Source organism: Zootoca vivipara, chromosome 16 (assembly GCF_963506605.1).
Source record: "Zootoca vivipara chromosome 16, rZooViv1.1, whole genome shotgun sequence".
NCBI lineage: Eukaryota > Metazoa > Chordata > Lepidosauria > Squamata > Lacertidae > Zootoca > Zootoca vivipara.
The window spans coordinates 38,541,210-38,557,274 of record NC_083291.1 but is presented as its reverse complement, the minus strand read 5'-3'; the positions used below and the strand labels follow the sequence as shown (position 1 = coordinate 38,557,274).

At 48.1% G+C, this 16,065-nt stretch overlaps 1 protein-coding gene across 1 annotated transcript in view; it reads right to left on the bottom strand.

Moving 5' to 3' along the window:
* Positions 1-7,494: 7,494 nt before the first annotated feature.
* The window catches only part of BCAP31 (B cell receptor associated protein 31), a 35,134-nt gene continuing 26,563 nt past the window's right edge, over positions 7,495-16,065 (bottom strand). The window contains exons 7-8 of the mRNA XM_035140481.2: positions 13,355-13,455; positions 7,495-8,212 (exon numbers count right to left, since the gene is read on the bottom strand). Coding sequence (XP_034996372.1) covers positions 8,174-8,212; positions 13,355-13,455 — 140 coding nt within the window. The 3' untranslated portion in view covers positions 7,495-8,173. The remainder of the gene's footprint in view (positions 8,213-13,354; positions 13,456-16,065) is intronic.

Sequence of the window (16,065 nt, the reverse complement as noted above, 5' to 3'; positions counted from 1 at the left end):
ATGGGCCACTCAGACACTTCGATGGAGCTCTCTTACTTCCTCACCCCTACTTGTGGATGGGGAAACTGCCATCTCCAGTCATTGGTGGGCTACAAATCCCACCATCCCTGACTATTGCCTGCACTGGGAATAGGGGCTGATGGAATCTGGAGTCCAAGACATCTCAAGGGTACCACAGGTTCTCCAGCCCTGCCTCCCAATCCAGTTTGCTTACTCTGCGTAAAAGAGGTGGGAACAGGGAAGCGTTATCACTTTGTGCCGAGTTCAGTGCTGAAATAGCTGCATAGCTCTACAGGCCTCCAGGTCTCTGGCATTTGCTCTACTTGATCAACTCCCAGTACAAGGCACATAAATCAAGAGCTGCCAGGCTATAAGCACTTCCTCATGCCTCTCCCTGCATCCCTAAACAAAGGCAGGGCATGGAATTTTGTTTCTTGCTTCAAAACTCAAGTTACTAGCCTTCATGGTTACAAAATGTCTTAAAACTGTAAATATCCCACATTTAAAATTTTCAGGACACACTCTAGGTAGCACAGGCTACATCAGTGATGGCGAACCTATGACACGCGTGTCAGCACTGACATGCATAGCCATTTTCGGTGACACACGGCCCTCCCCTTTTTCATTTTTTTAAAAGGGGAAACAATTATACATTTTTGTTATGTAAACTACAAATATCGTGAAATTATGGTTTTTTTTCTCGAAGTGACACACCATCCGAGTTATGCTCGGTTTTTTTGGTGAATTTTGACACACCAAGCTCAAAAGGTTGCCCATCACTGGGCTACATGCTAGTTTTAAGACAGAGATCCTTAGGCCTACTATTTCCCATGCAGAAAAGCTTTACACAGCATGTGTTAATCATAGCATGCCCATCTGTGGGTGTTTGTCTTGCTAAGTGTAGATGCAAATACAATTAAGAATACAGTAAGAATCTGTGGCCAGCTGAAGCCTCCTGTTGAACCACTTTTGCTCCAAGGAGACTAATAAGTTGAGAAAAATAAGATTAAAGATTGAGAGGCCTTAATGATACTCAATACCAGTTGCTGGAAACCCCAGGGAGGGAGAGCGTTCTTGCACTTGGATCCCGCTAGAGTTTCCTAGAGGCCTCTGGTTGGCCACTGGGAGAACAGGATGCTGCACTAGATGGGCTGTTGGCCTAGCAGGCCTCTTCTTATGTTCTTATATGACACCAGAGTCTTAGCCAACATCATGTTTTTACTACCATCTATTCTGAAAAATGGTATAGATCACCAAAGCCAACACTGGACCAGCATAGTAGGCTCCCAATTGGTATTAAGTACAGGTGAATAGTGGTTTTTATTCTTTCAGGTTCAGATTTATTTATTTACTGCCCCACTACAGAACCTGAGTCAGAGCATGAATTCCTCCCTTTGCTGCTACCTCTTGTTTATGAGTGGCTGCACTGTTCTGCCTAATCACAGCTGTGCTACAATCCTGGATTCTTTTACTTCATATTATTATTATTGTGTTTTATACCTTGGATACAGAGGAGATGGTGGCGGGAAGGTAGTCTCAGGGCCTGGTTTGACAGCATGTGATTCTAAACAGGCCTGGGCCTGGCCAGTGTCTGCATTGGGCGACCTGCTGGGGGCCCACTTGTGAGTTCCATGGTGGAGGAAAGATGGGATATAAATGTATTGAAATAAAATAGTGGGTTGTCACTCCAGTATTTCTTGTCTTTATGAGGAAAGCCTGTTTCCCCAGAAACTATTGGAGAAGCTGGGGAAAGGAGGGGCAGAAAACAGCTCATGTAGCCATCTGGAATAATGGGATTAGGAAGTGTGCATTTAAAGTTTTGAAAAAGCTGGTGGCGGCAGCCATAGCCATTGGTTCCCTCATGTCTAGTTTGGCCATCAGAGGGGTTATCTATAGGTATTTCACTCCCTGAGGTAGAACAGTAAATGTCACCCAACTCTGAGCAGACAGCACCTATGATATTTTGGTATCCAAGTCAGAAAACTCCACAAACACCAGACTTGTGGCATTCAAACATCTGCCTGGGCTTCTTCACTCTTCCTAATGGCAAGATCAGCCTTTTGTGGCAAAAATTTCATTGCAACCAAGAATTCAACATTTGCTTCAAAACTAGCTTTTGGCACCTGACACTATTATCAGAAACTGCCACTTGCCCTTGACATTGTTTTTATTCTTTAGCTTACCTGCAACTTACTTAATCTGCCCTCACTACTATTATCGGGACTATTCACCTAACCTTAAAAACATAGTCTGCTGTACACATTATACCTTTAAAGCACATTTGATCACATTCTTTCCCTTAAATAAATGTGGGCATTGTAGTTTACCCCGAATAGAGTTACAATTCCCAGCGACAAAGTACAGTTTGCAGAAGTCTTTGAAAAAATGGGCTTTAAAGGTATGGCAAAGGCACAGCCACGGCCATTATTTCGCTAAACTCTTCAGCTTTTTGTTGAAGAAATTAAGTTATCAGTATGCAGAAATCAGGAAGAAGAATGTGACAGGGGCTGATAAAAAATTTGGAGAGAACAAACATGTGATGAAAATGTTCCTCCTCCTCCCAAAACTCAGAAAGACCCTGTGAAGTTTATGGCATCAGGCCTAGGACCAACAAAGGCAATATTTATCCATACCGACATATGAAACCTCACAATGTGGCAATAGGCACAAGCCCAGATTTCTTAAAAGGAAAATAAATGGTTTGGGGCAAATCCATAAAGGATAGGTGTGTCAAAAGCTATTTAGTAGGGAGGGTAGTTAAATGGAGGATCCCTAACACTGGTCTCAGTGGGACTCTTGTCTTAGCCAGCAATTCTGATCCTCTTACTTTAACATTTGCTGAGGAGAGACTGTGCCAAAGGAATCCTGGTAGGGATCATTGCAAGTGTCCATCCCTTCTTGGAATTTTCACAGCCTGAGTAGTTCATAATGTGAACTAGACATTTCTGGTTCTTTGTTTTGGGGAGATGGGGTGGGGAGAACAAGAACTGCTTGCCATTCAAAAAATAAATACTGTAGAAATTCCACACCAGCTGCACACCTCTGCCTTTGCCCTCACTCTGGTCTTATTCACACTTTTTGCCCTGCTCTTTCCAGGCTTCAAAGCTTTGTGTCTATTTCTGCTTTCTGCTATTTCTGCTTTCACGCTTCAAAGCTTTGTGTCTATTTCTGCAGTAAAGGGAGGGTTTTCATGGGGCAAAGTGCAGAGCGAAAAAGGTGTGCTCAGACATGCAGCTTGAAAGCTCGGACCTGAACCTGGAAAGGGGGGGGGGGTGGCTATGAGTGGAAAGTGCCTGGAAAACGTGGAGAAAAAGTAGGTATAGATAACGGTTACCCCTCTGATGGCCAAACTAGACATGAGGGAACCAATGGCTACGGCTGCCGCCACCAGCTTTTTCAAAACTTTAAATGCACACTTCCTAATCCCATTATTCCAGATGGCTACATGAGCTGTTTTCTGCCCCTCCTTTCTCCAGCTTCTCCAATAGTTTCTGGGGAAACAGGCTTTCCTCATAAAGACAAGAAATACTGGAGTGACAACCCACTATTTTATTTCAATCCATTTATATCCCATCTTTCCTCCACCATGGAACTCACAAGTGGCCTCCATGTGGTTCCCAGCAGGTCGCCCAATGCAGACACTGGCCAGGCCCAGGCCTGTTTAGAATCACATGCTGTCAAACCAGGCCCTGAGACTACCTTCCCGCCACCATCTCCTCTGTATCCAAGGTATAAAACACAATAATAATAATATGAAGTAAAAGAATCCAGGATTGTAGCACAGCTGTGATTAGGCAGCAGTGCAGCCACTCATAAACAAGAGGTAGCAGCAAAGGGAGGAATTCATGCTCTGACTCAGGTTCTGTTTCACCTTAAGAATGCAGTTTGTTCTGTACCCATTTGAAAACTTGCCTTGCTAAAACCGCCGTAATTTCCCCCACAGGCTGCTGTTGAAGGAACCTCGCAACAGTCCTGCAACACAGTCCACTTGTAGTACTTCAGGCTAGAGCTGAGGCCAAGGTTGGTGGGATTTCCAGTCCAAAGCCCTCAGCTTGAAACAAAGGTCAGCTCTGCTTAAAACACCACCCTGAAATCTTAGTTTCAGTGCTCAATTGCATGCTGACACATGTGGTCCACTGAATGACATGCAACTGCACTGTGCTTTTAAATGTTTAAATATAAAAAAACCATTTTCCCCTGCAGAAGAGGCCCACTGGAAAAAACTGTGAGCTCCCACCTTTACTGTCCCATTGTTAAATACAATTTCTCAATTTTTCCCCACAGAAGCCCATTACTGCAGGGATAACCGGGGGGGGGGGGGGGAGGGAATGACATTGAGTATCAGCTCAGAAGCTGAATAGTGTTAAATTGTCACACCACTCCAAGTATCTGAAGAAGTGTGCATGCACATGAAAGCTCATACCAAAATAAAAACTTAGTTGGTCTTTAAGGTGCTACTGAAGGAATTTTTTTATTTTGCTTCGACTCAGACCAACACGGCTACCTACCTGGCACTCCAAGTATGTTTTTCATCCTTAAGGCAGTGCAGTGTACCAGTTAGACAGTCAGACTAAGACCTGAGACAGGTTTTAAATGTCCCCTGAGCCATGCAGCTCACTGTGGGGAGTCTCTCAGCCTGACTTACTTCACAGGATTGCTGTGAAGATAAAACAAGGGAAGGGAGAAACATGTGTGTTCTTCCATTCCATCTCCTTTCAGCCCCAACCAGTACGGCCATTGTCCAGGTATGACAGGAGTTGTAGCCCAACATCTAGAGGACACCTTTGTTGGCTACCCTTGGCATAGAGAAGTGGGGAGGGGGCAAAGACGTTCAGGAAGCTGAATCCTGCATCTACTATATTGGCCTTCATTCCCAGTTCGGTCAGGACTAGCAGGAGACACACAGGCAACAGCTCAGGCCTAACTGAGGTGGGTAATAAGACCTAGGGCAAACATTTGTGCATCATGAGCAACACACCACACAAAATTGAGGTGGCGCATACATGTACGCCAGGGGCTGATGTCAATAGGGACCGCACGCCACCAGGCCTTGAGCCTGCTCAAACTCTGGGCCACTGAAGGCCAAGGGACCTGCCAGCACTGAGAAGGTGATGCTGCTAACGTGAGATGGGATAGAAACCCACCCCCCTGGTGTGTTTCAGCTCCCTGCACCCCCCCCTTAAGAACAAGCTGTTGCAAGAGGTAGGCAGGCAAATGATCTTTCTCTCAACCAGCAGAATGAGGCAAGATTCAAGTAGAGGAATTTAAAATGTAGGCTGGAGGTTCAGCTTCTGGGAGCTGTGTGTGTTGTCATTCAACTACACTCCCATTTCTAGGAAAAGGGATAGGGGAGGAGAAGGAAGTGAGCCAGCTGGAAGAGAAGGGCTCAATGCTTGCTTCCTCTATGGGATTGTCATCACATTAAGCCTCCTTGTCAGGGGCAGCCATCAAAGAATTTGGGGAAGCTGTTGAGGCAACTCCAAAACAGAGGAGTTCAGGGTCTGAATGTGAGAAATGAACAGAGACAAGTTGGGTTTGGGGAGGCTGGAAGCCACGCTCAGAACCAATGTTTTTTGGGTGGGGTGGAGGGGAGTGTGTTAAAAAAAAACCACCCCACTCCCCACTGTCCACAATGAATGTGTTCTTTAAAAACACACATTTTGTCAGAGAGGGAGGAAAAACACATCTGCAGTTAAAAAAAAGCAGGGGGACACCTCCCTCCTGCCAAGGCTCCTGGCCAGAATCACCCTCAACAGGGAGAGAAAGAACAGGCCCTCGATTGAAAGCTCCTCTCAACTGCCCTGCCAGGAAGGCTGCCCAAGGAGCGTTTTAAAGGTTACTCCTGGCCAGGATTCGGCTTTCACCATGATAAATCACCTGGCAGGGCCTGGGAAAACAGATCCACCAGTGCACAAACACCAATCGAAGACGAGGGGCAGGGAGGTGGAGTGAGAGAAAGAGAGCAAAACTTTCCACTTTGGCTGTGTGCTTTGGAAGACTGGACAGCTACCTGCAGCGCCGTCCACATGGCCTTTGGGCTGCTTCCCTCGTGCAAAAATGAAGTTTAACGTGGTGACCACACTGGTTTTTCAGGAGGATGTGACAGGGCAGTTTTTTTTGGATAGTTATTAGAAAAACAGGGCAAGAACAGGAGCAATGAATACACCTAAGATGCCTGACAGCAGTGATCAAAGGGAGACACACAGAAACTTTGTTCAGCACCAGCTTCACGAGACAGTGTGTGTGTGTGTGTGTGTGTGTGTGTGTGTGTATGTATTTGGGGGGGAAACAGTGGCATGCAGTTAGTGGACTATGGAGACTAGGCTAGTTCCCTGAATGTTCCTGGTAAATTAGAGTATTAAAGTCTGGCACCTCCTTCCCAAAGCCCGGGAAGCTTCTGCCCGGCTTAGAGGTGTGCGCCCCCCCTCCAAGCCACCACCCTCACAAGCTGGAGCCTCTGGTCCCAACTGTTCCCCTACAAGAAATTTCACCGCATGCCACGGGGTGGGGGTGGGGTGGAGTTTCCCCTTCATGCCCAGCACCCGACTTTCCAGGAGGATCTGGCCAGCCACAAGCTCTTGATCCAGCAGGGCTTTTCGTGTTCTCTCGACACACACCCCTTCTTCACTTGTCCTACAGAACTGAAGAGGAAAGTGTCAAGTCTGCAAGCCACCAAGAAAACCAAGGAGGCACATCCTCTCCCCTGCAAAAACACCTGGTGCTAGCGAGGGGGAAACGGAACCTCTCTTCTGACCCTGGTTGGGGGTGGTGGGAAAGCCTTTAGCTTTATTGCTCCTGCCTGCCATCCTGCTCCTTGCACGATTGAGGCACAAGTGCTCCGAGCCTCTTTCTGTCCCTCATCCTGAAGACCCTTGTCATCTACATGTGGCAACTCTCACACTCCTGACCATGCAGCTTTCATCTCTTTCTCTCAGAACCCTTCTACGGTACTTCCTCAGCTTAATTCCTCAAACTATTCCTTTCTTCCAGGGGTGAGGATGGCGACACTTTCCTAGCACTCCTTTATTCCATCTCCACTTGCTCCTCCCTCAAATCCTGCTCCCTCTTCACTTTTTCCCTTTTTTGAAGTGCATTGTTCTCTTTGCTCAGGAAAGCCACTTACAGACACAAGCTACATCCCTTCTGTGGCCATGGTTTTGGCACCAAATGAGGCACTCCAGACAGTAGCAACTTGTTGCTCAAGTCCTTGGCAGACCTTAGGAGGCAGAAGTTGAGTGCAAAAGGACAAAGACCAGAACCTTGACCGTAACCAGGGTGGGACTCAGGAGCCGGCAGACCAGAAGGCAGGCATTTTTTGGCCACAGAAACAAGTCAACAGGAGTGGGGTTTCAGTTTAGCTCATCAGAAGAACCCAAACGTCCCCCGCTCTTCATTAATCCAGAACACAGAATTCAGGGCTACAAGATCAATTTCCCCTTGCTCTGTTTTTTTTAATCCATTACCTCCATTTCACTCAGAAGCCACACTGAAAGCTTTGTTCTACCAGAGTTTTAATGAGAAGCTTTGTACAGACACCTTGTCCTTAATAGATATTATAAAAAAAATACAGAGGATTACGGACACAGGGGAGATCTTCCCCACCACAGCCAGATGGTATCAACAGGAGCGCATAAGCACTACACATAATGCTCCACTCATGCTCCCTTCAGGCTTTGGATGGAGTAGGTGAAACTACCCAGAGTCTGGGGGAGCAAGTGCAGCTAAAAGACAGGAGGACAGCCTTAGAGCACATGCTGAAATAGACCCAGCCAACCCTCGCCACCATGAAATGCTTCTGGCCCTGGTAGCCCAGCCCAACTGCCTCCCCAGACAGACAGACTTTGTCTTCCTCTTCCTCCTCTCCGCCACCTGTGAGAAACAGTCAAGCAGCAGTATTGTTCTGGTAAGTTCACACCCAGTCTCTTTATCGGGGGGGGGGGGGCACGGGCACAAGGATAAAGAGAGTTAGCAGGCCACTCAAAAGCTATATCACTGAAGGGGGGTTGCAGGACGGGGAAGGAGCAAATAATGGTGGATGAGCAGATCACCCAAACCCATGCCCAGAAAGTAAGGGGAGGGGGCTCGGCTAGGCTGCCCCCAGCCCCGTGAAAAACATGAGTGTACAGCAACCAGGCAGAGACTGGCCAGAACCACCAATATGCAGCAGGGGAAATCATTCTTCTTTCTTGTCTCTTGGTCCATCGCAGGCCTCCTGGGAGAAACAAGGAGGGTGGGGGAACAACATGGCGTTATATAAGAGGAGAATTATTTCATTCAACTTACCAGTTAGCTTCTCCATTTTACAAGCTTTATGGACACAGTTGTCTTGTTTCCCCATGCTCCCCCCCCTTTTTTTCAAAAGCTGCAGCCAAGTAAATAACATTGAATTCTACAAGTGGTTTATTTTTGTGCTGGTGATGGGGAGGAGCCAGAAGCTATGCAGTGCACTAAGGGCCCCACAGCTCAAGCCCCAGAACTCTCATTCCATCATCCCTTTGGCTTCTGAGAGGACAGCAAACACACACTTCCAGGCATGTGTTGCTGCCATTATGGGCTGGAAATCAGCTTTAAGTGAAGATTCCCAGGAACGAAATTTCCTTATTGTCCTTTGCCGCTTGTTACTTTTGCAGGATAAGGCAGACACATAGTTTTGGATTTGGAGTTTCACAGAGCTCTGCAGACAGCAGAGCAAGGTAGCCAGTGGACACTTTTGGCAGCAGAAAGCGAACTACAAGTCCATTGTCATTTCAGGCAGATAATAAGCAAGTCACAAGGCCTTGCATGCCCAAATGTACACAACAGATTTGACTCCCTGCTGGCTGATGACGCAATATCTCCATTCAAGCCATTGTCCTTTGTATTCTGCAAGGTCATAAGCTGCTCATTCTTAGGCACATCATTCAAGGCTGCTGCATGTGTTTTGCTTCTGTGCTGTACATCCCTAATGCTGGTCAGTGTGTGCACCAGCCACATGAAAGGCAGGTGTTGTGGTTGCATTTCCACAGCAGGCCAGTGATGATTCCATACCCTGACCAGTTAGGGATGCTCAAAAATCAAGGCTGTTTGCATGCTGAGAGAGAGGCCACCAGTGAATTTATGGCACAGGTGACTTCCCCATTCATAGCTCAGTCTTAGCCCCAGGCATCTTGAGACACACACATGTCCACAAATTCCACCAGACTGAGCCACATGGCTGAAAGGTTATCATCTTAGGTATAGCCCTGTTCTGCTACTCCACACACTAATGGCAACCTGAGGGGCAAACAGGCATTCTCAACAGTCCTTCTGAAAAGACAGTTTTGCCTTAGCATAAATGCTGCCCCCACCCTGGCCTCCACAGATGGCCAGGGACTTCAATGCAATTCTATCCTGTGCCCAAGTGCAGAGCTCAATTGTCTAGGAGGGACAGCAGCTGCAGTAGCAACATTCTGCCTCTCTGCCAACTAGTCAGCCGTTAGCACTGTAATCCTACCCAAGGGGGAGGGATCTGCTTACACAGCCCAAGGAGGAGGAAGACCACGCAGCTCCCTGCAGGAATGCAACCTGGAGGAAGCTGCCCAGAATGGCCAGGAAGGCAAATAGCTGGATGAGCAAAGCAGACTAACAGCAGCTACGGCCCACAATACTCCTACCAAGGTAAGCAGATGCCAGAAATCGCCAGCTAACACAGGTCCAATACCTTCCTGGATTCTGCTGCCCAATCAGAATCCAGTCTTCCTCCTCCTCACCCTCCACCCTGCAAATTCTCCCTTTGGAGGGCTGCGGTAGTGCTCAACTTAAGTAGAGCAGAAAGGTAATAGCCCAATGCACCCCTAATTTTGATGTCTGAGCGAGATGCAGAGCAGTCTATCAGCACCCTGTACAGGATGGGGTAGGACCATCACCCCTGACTTTTGGTCATGCTGGCTGGGGCTGAAGCTCAACAGTATCTAGAGCAAACCATGCCAGCCCACTGTACAGGGTGCTTTGGGGTATGATGGCAGCGAAGATGAAGAGCTGTGCGTGAAATATTAGCTCGGCAGGATACCTCACTGCAGAGAGGAGTTCCCACGCACTGTTTAGCATTTGCTGTCACTTAGTTATCCCCTCCCTTTGAAGACATGCTTCGAACAGAGTTCCCAAGACACCAGCCGAGAATGCTGCTGTTGGCACCCACACCTCCTCAACATGGCCTTCCCCAACCTAATGCCTTCTATAAGGCAGTGCTGGGGCTCATGGGAGGGCACCAGGTTGGGGAAGGCAGCCTTAAGAAAAGGCCAGCATGAGAGCCTTCAATCACCATCCAGGAACAATGCTCAAGGGCATGTGAGTAGCTGGAAAGGTCCCTATCCTCCTCCTCCTCACAGGGCAAGGACATCTCTGCTTCCCTAGGTGCCCAAAGGCACACTGGCCCTTTAGAAGCAGGAGGGTGCCATTCCTCAGCAGTGCCATCCTGCAGAGCCATCAGAATAGCAACGACACCGAGATCCTATTTTTAAGCAGCTGGCAAGGCACACTGTTACTGAGTCTTGGCAGCCGGATCACACCGGCTCTGGGGGGGGGGGGGGAAGCAGGTGGTTGCAGCAGCACACAGGCGAAGCCAAGACAGAGCTCAGTAAGGACTTGTGGGCTGAAGGGAGCATGGGGATGAGAAGGGATTGGAATGAGAATATTCAGAGCAACACCCATCGCAATCCAAAAAGAGGCTGCGTGGGGGGTAATTAAGCCCTGGAGGCAGGAGGCTTACTCAGCATGGGTTACAACAGAACCTTGAATTTTTTTTTATCATCCTAAGGCTGAGAAAGAAGAGGCAGTTGCTGCCCCAGTCCAAGCCATCCGAGCCCCACCATGCAGCAGAGAGCAAGCAAAATGCAGAAGACTTGGCTCATGTGAACTGCCTGAAGCCCAGTCAAGCCTTCCAGAACCACCCTCCCCAACTGCAAACTTCTAGAGCAAAAGGGACAAGCTATAGTCACTAACTACAAGAGAACTGTGCAAGCGATCAGCTCCATTCCCCATGGGAGGCTTCCTGGAATGCCCAATGGGGACTAAGGCTGTGTACGCACCATACAAATAAAGCACACAAGATTTCCCTCAAAGAATCCTGGGAACTGTAGTTTACTCCTCACAGAATTACGATTCCCAGTGCCGATGACAACCCAGAGTCCCCAGGATGCTTTGGGGGAAGCCATGTGCTTTAAACGTATGGTGTGTACGCAGCCTTGGATAACAAGAGGGGCTGGTTAAGCATGGGAATTGGGAAGGGGGCCATCACAAGATTGTGAATGAAAGGGGGGGGGTATTTTCCCAATTCCAAAGAATTGCCAGTAAGCTTCTGGAGAGGACAGTGACACACAAAGAAACCTTCTCCTAAGATCTACTAGAAAATATTATTTGGTCCCAAAACAATAGTTGGGAGGCTGTTCCTGAGGTTTCCCACCTCTGATAACCAGACATCACTAACAGCACCAAACTGCTGTTAATGAACTTGTATACAGTCCTTCACTCCTGAGTTTAAGTCCAGCCTGGGGAAAAGAAAAGCCCTTGGCATCCTTCACATCTTTGCAGGCAGTGCTGCCTCAAGTATTGTTTTAAAACATGGGCAGTAAGGGGCCCAGCCCCTTCCGCACTTCCTTGAGGTGGTGCCAGGCTCAGCATTGTTCCTCCCCGCCCACCTGTTATCAAGCTCCCAGGTGAGGCAGCGTCTTGTGACCTGCTGCTTACGTGCAGACAGAAACGTGGAGGGTTGTTTACCAGGCAGGATTCCCAGGCACTGCCAGGATCCTCCCCCTTGCTGGTACTCCGCGAATGGGAGAGGCTGGAGTAAAAAACCCGCAACCAAGGCCGGGCAGCTTCTCTCAGCCACTGTGTGCAGATTAGGTTACCCTGGCAACGAAAGCTGGATTATTTTTATACGTGTGTGTGTGTGCTGTGTTTGTTGTGGGCTGGCCATTTAAACCTAGCCAACCAGTGATACAGGGTAGGAGGGAAGGCAGGTCTGCAGCAGCAGACAACTGTAATCCAACAGATTCAAAGCCCTCCCTTAAGAATGCAGAAAGAAGCTCCATTAATGTACCAAAGCTACTCATCAACATCAAACCCCCACCCCCAAAAAAAGACTGACGGCTCTTTAATTCCTGCTACAGGGGTGGCCACTTTCAGGGGAACCTGAGAAGGGGGAGGTTTAGAAGCACCCACTGCATGCACAAATGTGAAACCTCCCACAACACATTCTAGAACAGGGATTTAAACAGGAAGGATGTACGTTCTTGAAGGTAGAGATGGTCAACAACAAGTTTCCAGAACTTGTGCAAGGCTCTTGCTAACTTTTAAGGATAGCTGATGCACAGTCAAAAGGTTTGGGGTGCAAGGGGTGGGGGTGGGGAAGAGAGCACACCCCTGAGGAGGTAATCATGGGTTATAGGACTATAAGCAGGGGGAGACACAGCTCCTGCTTTTCCTGAAAGCTTGAACAACGGCAAGACACACATTTATTTTCAGTTACAGCTGAAACTTCGGAAGACTCCCCAGCTACCCTCATCTGGAGGAAGATTTGTTCACAAAACTGGCTTTGCCCAGCAGGAGTGACCATGCTGGACTCACTGCCTCACGCACAGCTGAAATCCAACAAGGAACAAAGCACAGGGCAAGAAAAAAGGAGGTTCTACTTGGGATGCCCCCATCTGAACCACTGTTATGGGCCGACCACATCAGAAACCTTACTGCTCTAGAGTCACCCCATTCTTCCCTATTTATGCATTCTTGTAACTGGGAAGCCACCTCTCTTCCGGGGAAGAACGTCCACAGGACACTCGAGTGAAGGCTAGAGTGAGGAGCTCCCCCTTGAAGCTGGGGAAAAGAGAAAGACCAAGAAGCTTCCTTCTCTTAAAACCAAGTAGATCAGCCTTCTGCAACCAGGTGTCCTCCAGATCTTGTTGGGATCCTAAGTCCCACCAGCCCCAACCAGCCTGGCCAATGGTTAGGGATGAGGGGCACTGTAGACCAACAATATCTGAAGGACAGCAGGCTGGGGAAGGCTGACATTGACGGCCTTCACATTCCCTGAGCAGCCACAGCACTCATGGGACGAACACTCTCTTTTTTTAAAGGATTTTTGAGCCCCAAACCCCTCATCATACCACCACCACTGCCTTCTTCTTGCCCTGCCCTAGAACACAAACACCACTGCTCTTCCTGGAGCAAGACATCAACTCAAGCTGGAACCCGTAGAAGCCAGGGAGAGGACCAATTTTTAGAGTTTTGGAACAGTCCAGCCAGACACAACAGTGGCCTCATGCAGAGGCCAGCCAGGCCCTTCTTGACTGCCTGCCACCTCAGAACAGATATTTGCAACCCCACTTCCCTCCCCTGGCACCTGGAGCTTGGTATGTTCATGCATCAGTCTGTCATACTCCTTGGTCAGTCCTTCAGCCTGTTTGCGCATAGCCAGGGCCTCGTTCTCTGCCTTTTCCAGGGCTGTGGGGTAAGGAGGAAGAAAAGCACAGGTTAAAGCAAATCCCAACTGACCCAGATAATCAGGCAACAGCAAGCCAAGTCATATGTGTGTGTCTGTGTGTAAAAAAAAATTGGATCACTGCAAATCCTGGTTTTCCAGGAATAGAAAACCACAGACTTTCGGATCAGAGGAGGAGCTGTGATCTTCCACCAAGTTCATCCCTCTGACTTCCAACTCCATGAAAGGACTGGGGTGAGTAGTTTGATTTCTAGCACTTACTTAATAAAATTTGTATGCCTCCCTTCATCCAAAGATCATAGGACAGTTTACAAAATAACTTAAGGTGGCTGCAGCCATGTTCCCACCAGCTGTAGTTATCAAATGAGGATGCTATAAAGCCTAGCCACTTATTTCCCTCTTGGTCTTCACAGTTGAGATCACTGAACAACAAGCTAGGCTGCTTTTGCATTGGCAGTTTTCCCACTGCAGGGTTTGTGCTTGACCACCAGTAATGACAGAACTGAAAAAGTAATGCTCAAAGATATGGATGATGGTTCTAGAGTGTAATTAGTACTAGGCAAGCCTGAAATAACTGACTGGGTCATGTCACCACAATCACATTTCAACTACTGTATTCTCAGTAAGCTCTCATCCAAATTTTTGTTCTGAATTAGGACTGTGCTCCCTGGTCCAAATCACCTCTAACATTCACCAGTGTTTTATTGTGGGAGCAGAGAACCAGAACCCTAACCCAAACAATTCCCTGAGTCACTTCCAGTTCTGCGTCTTAAGATTCCTACAACCTATCATGGGAGGGGAACCTCCAGCCCACACGACAAATCAGAGGCCCTAATTGGGCCCACCGGGTAGTTTCCCTCCAGCCACACCTGGTGTCACCTTTGACTTCAGGTATGGTGCAGATAAAGCCACATCTGCAAAGGAACAATTGGGAGCCTAAAAGTGCACTCTTAGTTGCTCCTTGGCAAGAGGAGCTTGCATTCAGGGCCTTTTGCATGTTGGCCATCAACGGCACAGCACAGTTTTCTAAGCAGAGCCAATTAAAGTAGAGCTCATGGTCAGTGCTGAATTTAAATTTGGTGTGCCGAGTGCAAGCCCCTCTGGGACAGATCCATTCTGAAGCTTGCATTTGGCGCCAAATGCAAGCTGCACTTCCTGCGCTTCAAGGCTCCGGATGCGGAAAGCCACAGAGCAACTGGCGCGCGTCCCATGATAGCATTAGCATCACTGGAAGAGATGGACACCCAAGGCTGGTTTCTGTAAGATGCAGACCTGAAAGGCTTTGAGGCTCCTTAAGGATGACTCAAGAATATTGCAATGATGCTCGTTCTTTCACTTTCCTCACTGGCTTCACACAGCACATAGTTAAGCTATTGAATTCTTTCCCCTGAGAAGTAGTGATGGCTACAATCTTGGACAGCTTTAAAAGAGGATCAGACAAGTTTGTGGATGACCAGGCTATCCATGACTGCCAGCCACCATGGCCATTTCACTTCCATTGCCAGAGGCCAGTCGCTGGGAATCACAATAGGGGAGAGGGCTGCTGTCACACTCAGGTCCTGCTTGCAGGCTTCCCACAGACACCTGGTTGGCCACTGAGAGAACAGGATGCTGGAATAAATGGGCCATTGGCCTGATTCAGCACATGGGACACTTCCCTTGTGGAGGTCCACCGTGCTAAAGAAACAGAGAGCTTCTGGGCCAGAAGAACAATTTGGCAGCTTTTTCTGCGGCTTAACAATTAACACCATTTGGGTGTTAGACTGGAGAGAAGAAACAAAACACAGCACCCCCTATAACAGCTATAAAAAAGAGGGCACACTGAAGAAGAGACAAGAGATCAGTTCAACCCAGGCGTGCACAGCCAGACACCCCCTGCACCCTCCAAGAAAGAAATCTGAGCCACAAGAACCTTAAATAATTCAACAAACTTAAAAGGTATATTGAGCACTTCTTGTGTGCCTAGTGTTGCACACTACACAACCAGTTACAGTCCTGCCTGGCCACTGTGCCATTCACATGGGGAAGGGGGAGTCAAAGAGAAGCTGGGAATGTTACACAAGCCCACCACGAACTGAGAAGGTCGGAAGGGCAATTGACACTCAAAACTTCCCAGCTCCAGGATTCCTCCAGCACTGATGTCAACCCCTCTGATTTGCCAGCTCTGGAAATGAGCCCTGGAGAAGCTGCTCAGACTGGTTGATACTGCAACTGAGAACTGTAGCCCCCCACCCCCAGTGTGTGTGTGTGTGTGTGTGTGTGTGTGTGTGCAGGGGGGGGGGTTCAAACACATGCAGCATGAGGAGAGAGAGAGAGAGTATCCCACTATGTCATTGCAAGGTTTTAGAGTAATGTGCAAAGAACCTGCCCTGCTACCCTAAAAAATCTTGCAACGTTCATTTGGGGTTGGAGTGTGTTTTCACACACAGAATTGGTTTTAAATTGTTTGCATATCTACTATACAAACAATTATAGTAGACATACAAACAATTTTCTTGGAGGACACCTGGAAAACCGTTTGTCTGTTTCCTTTGCATCTGGACACTGTGAAGATACCATAATCCAATTTTGCATTATGATTCTTGAGGACAAGTAGCAGGTTTTCGTCTATC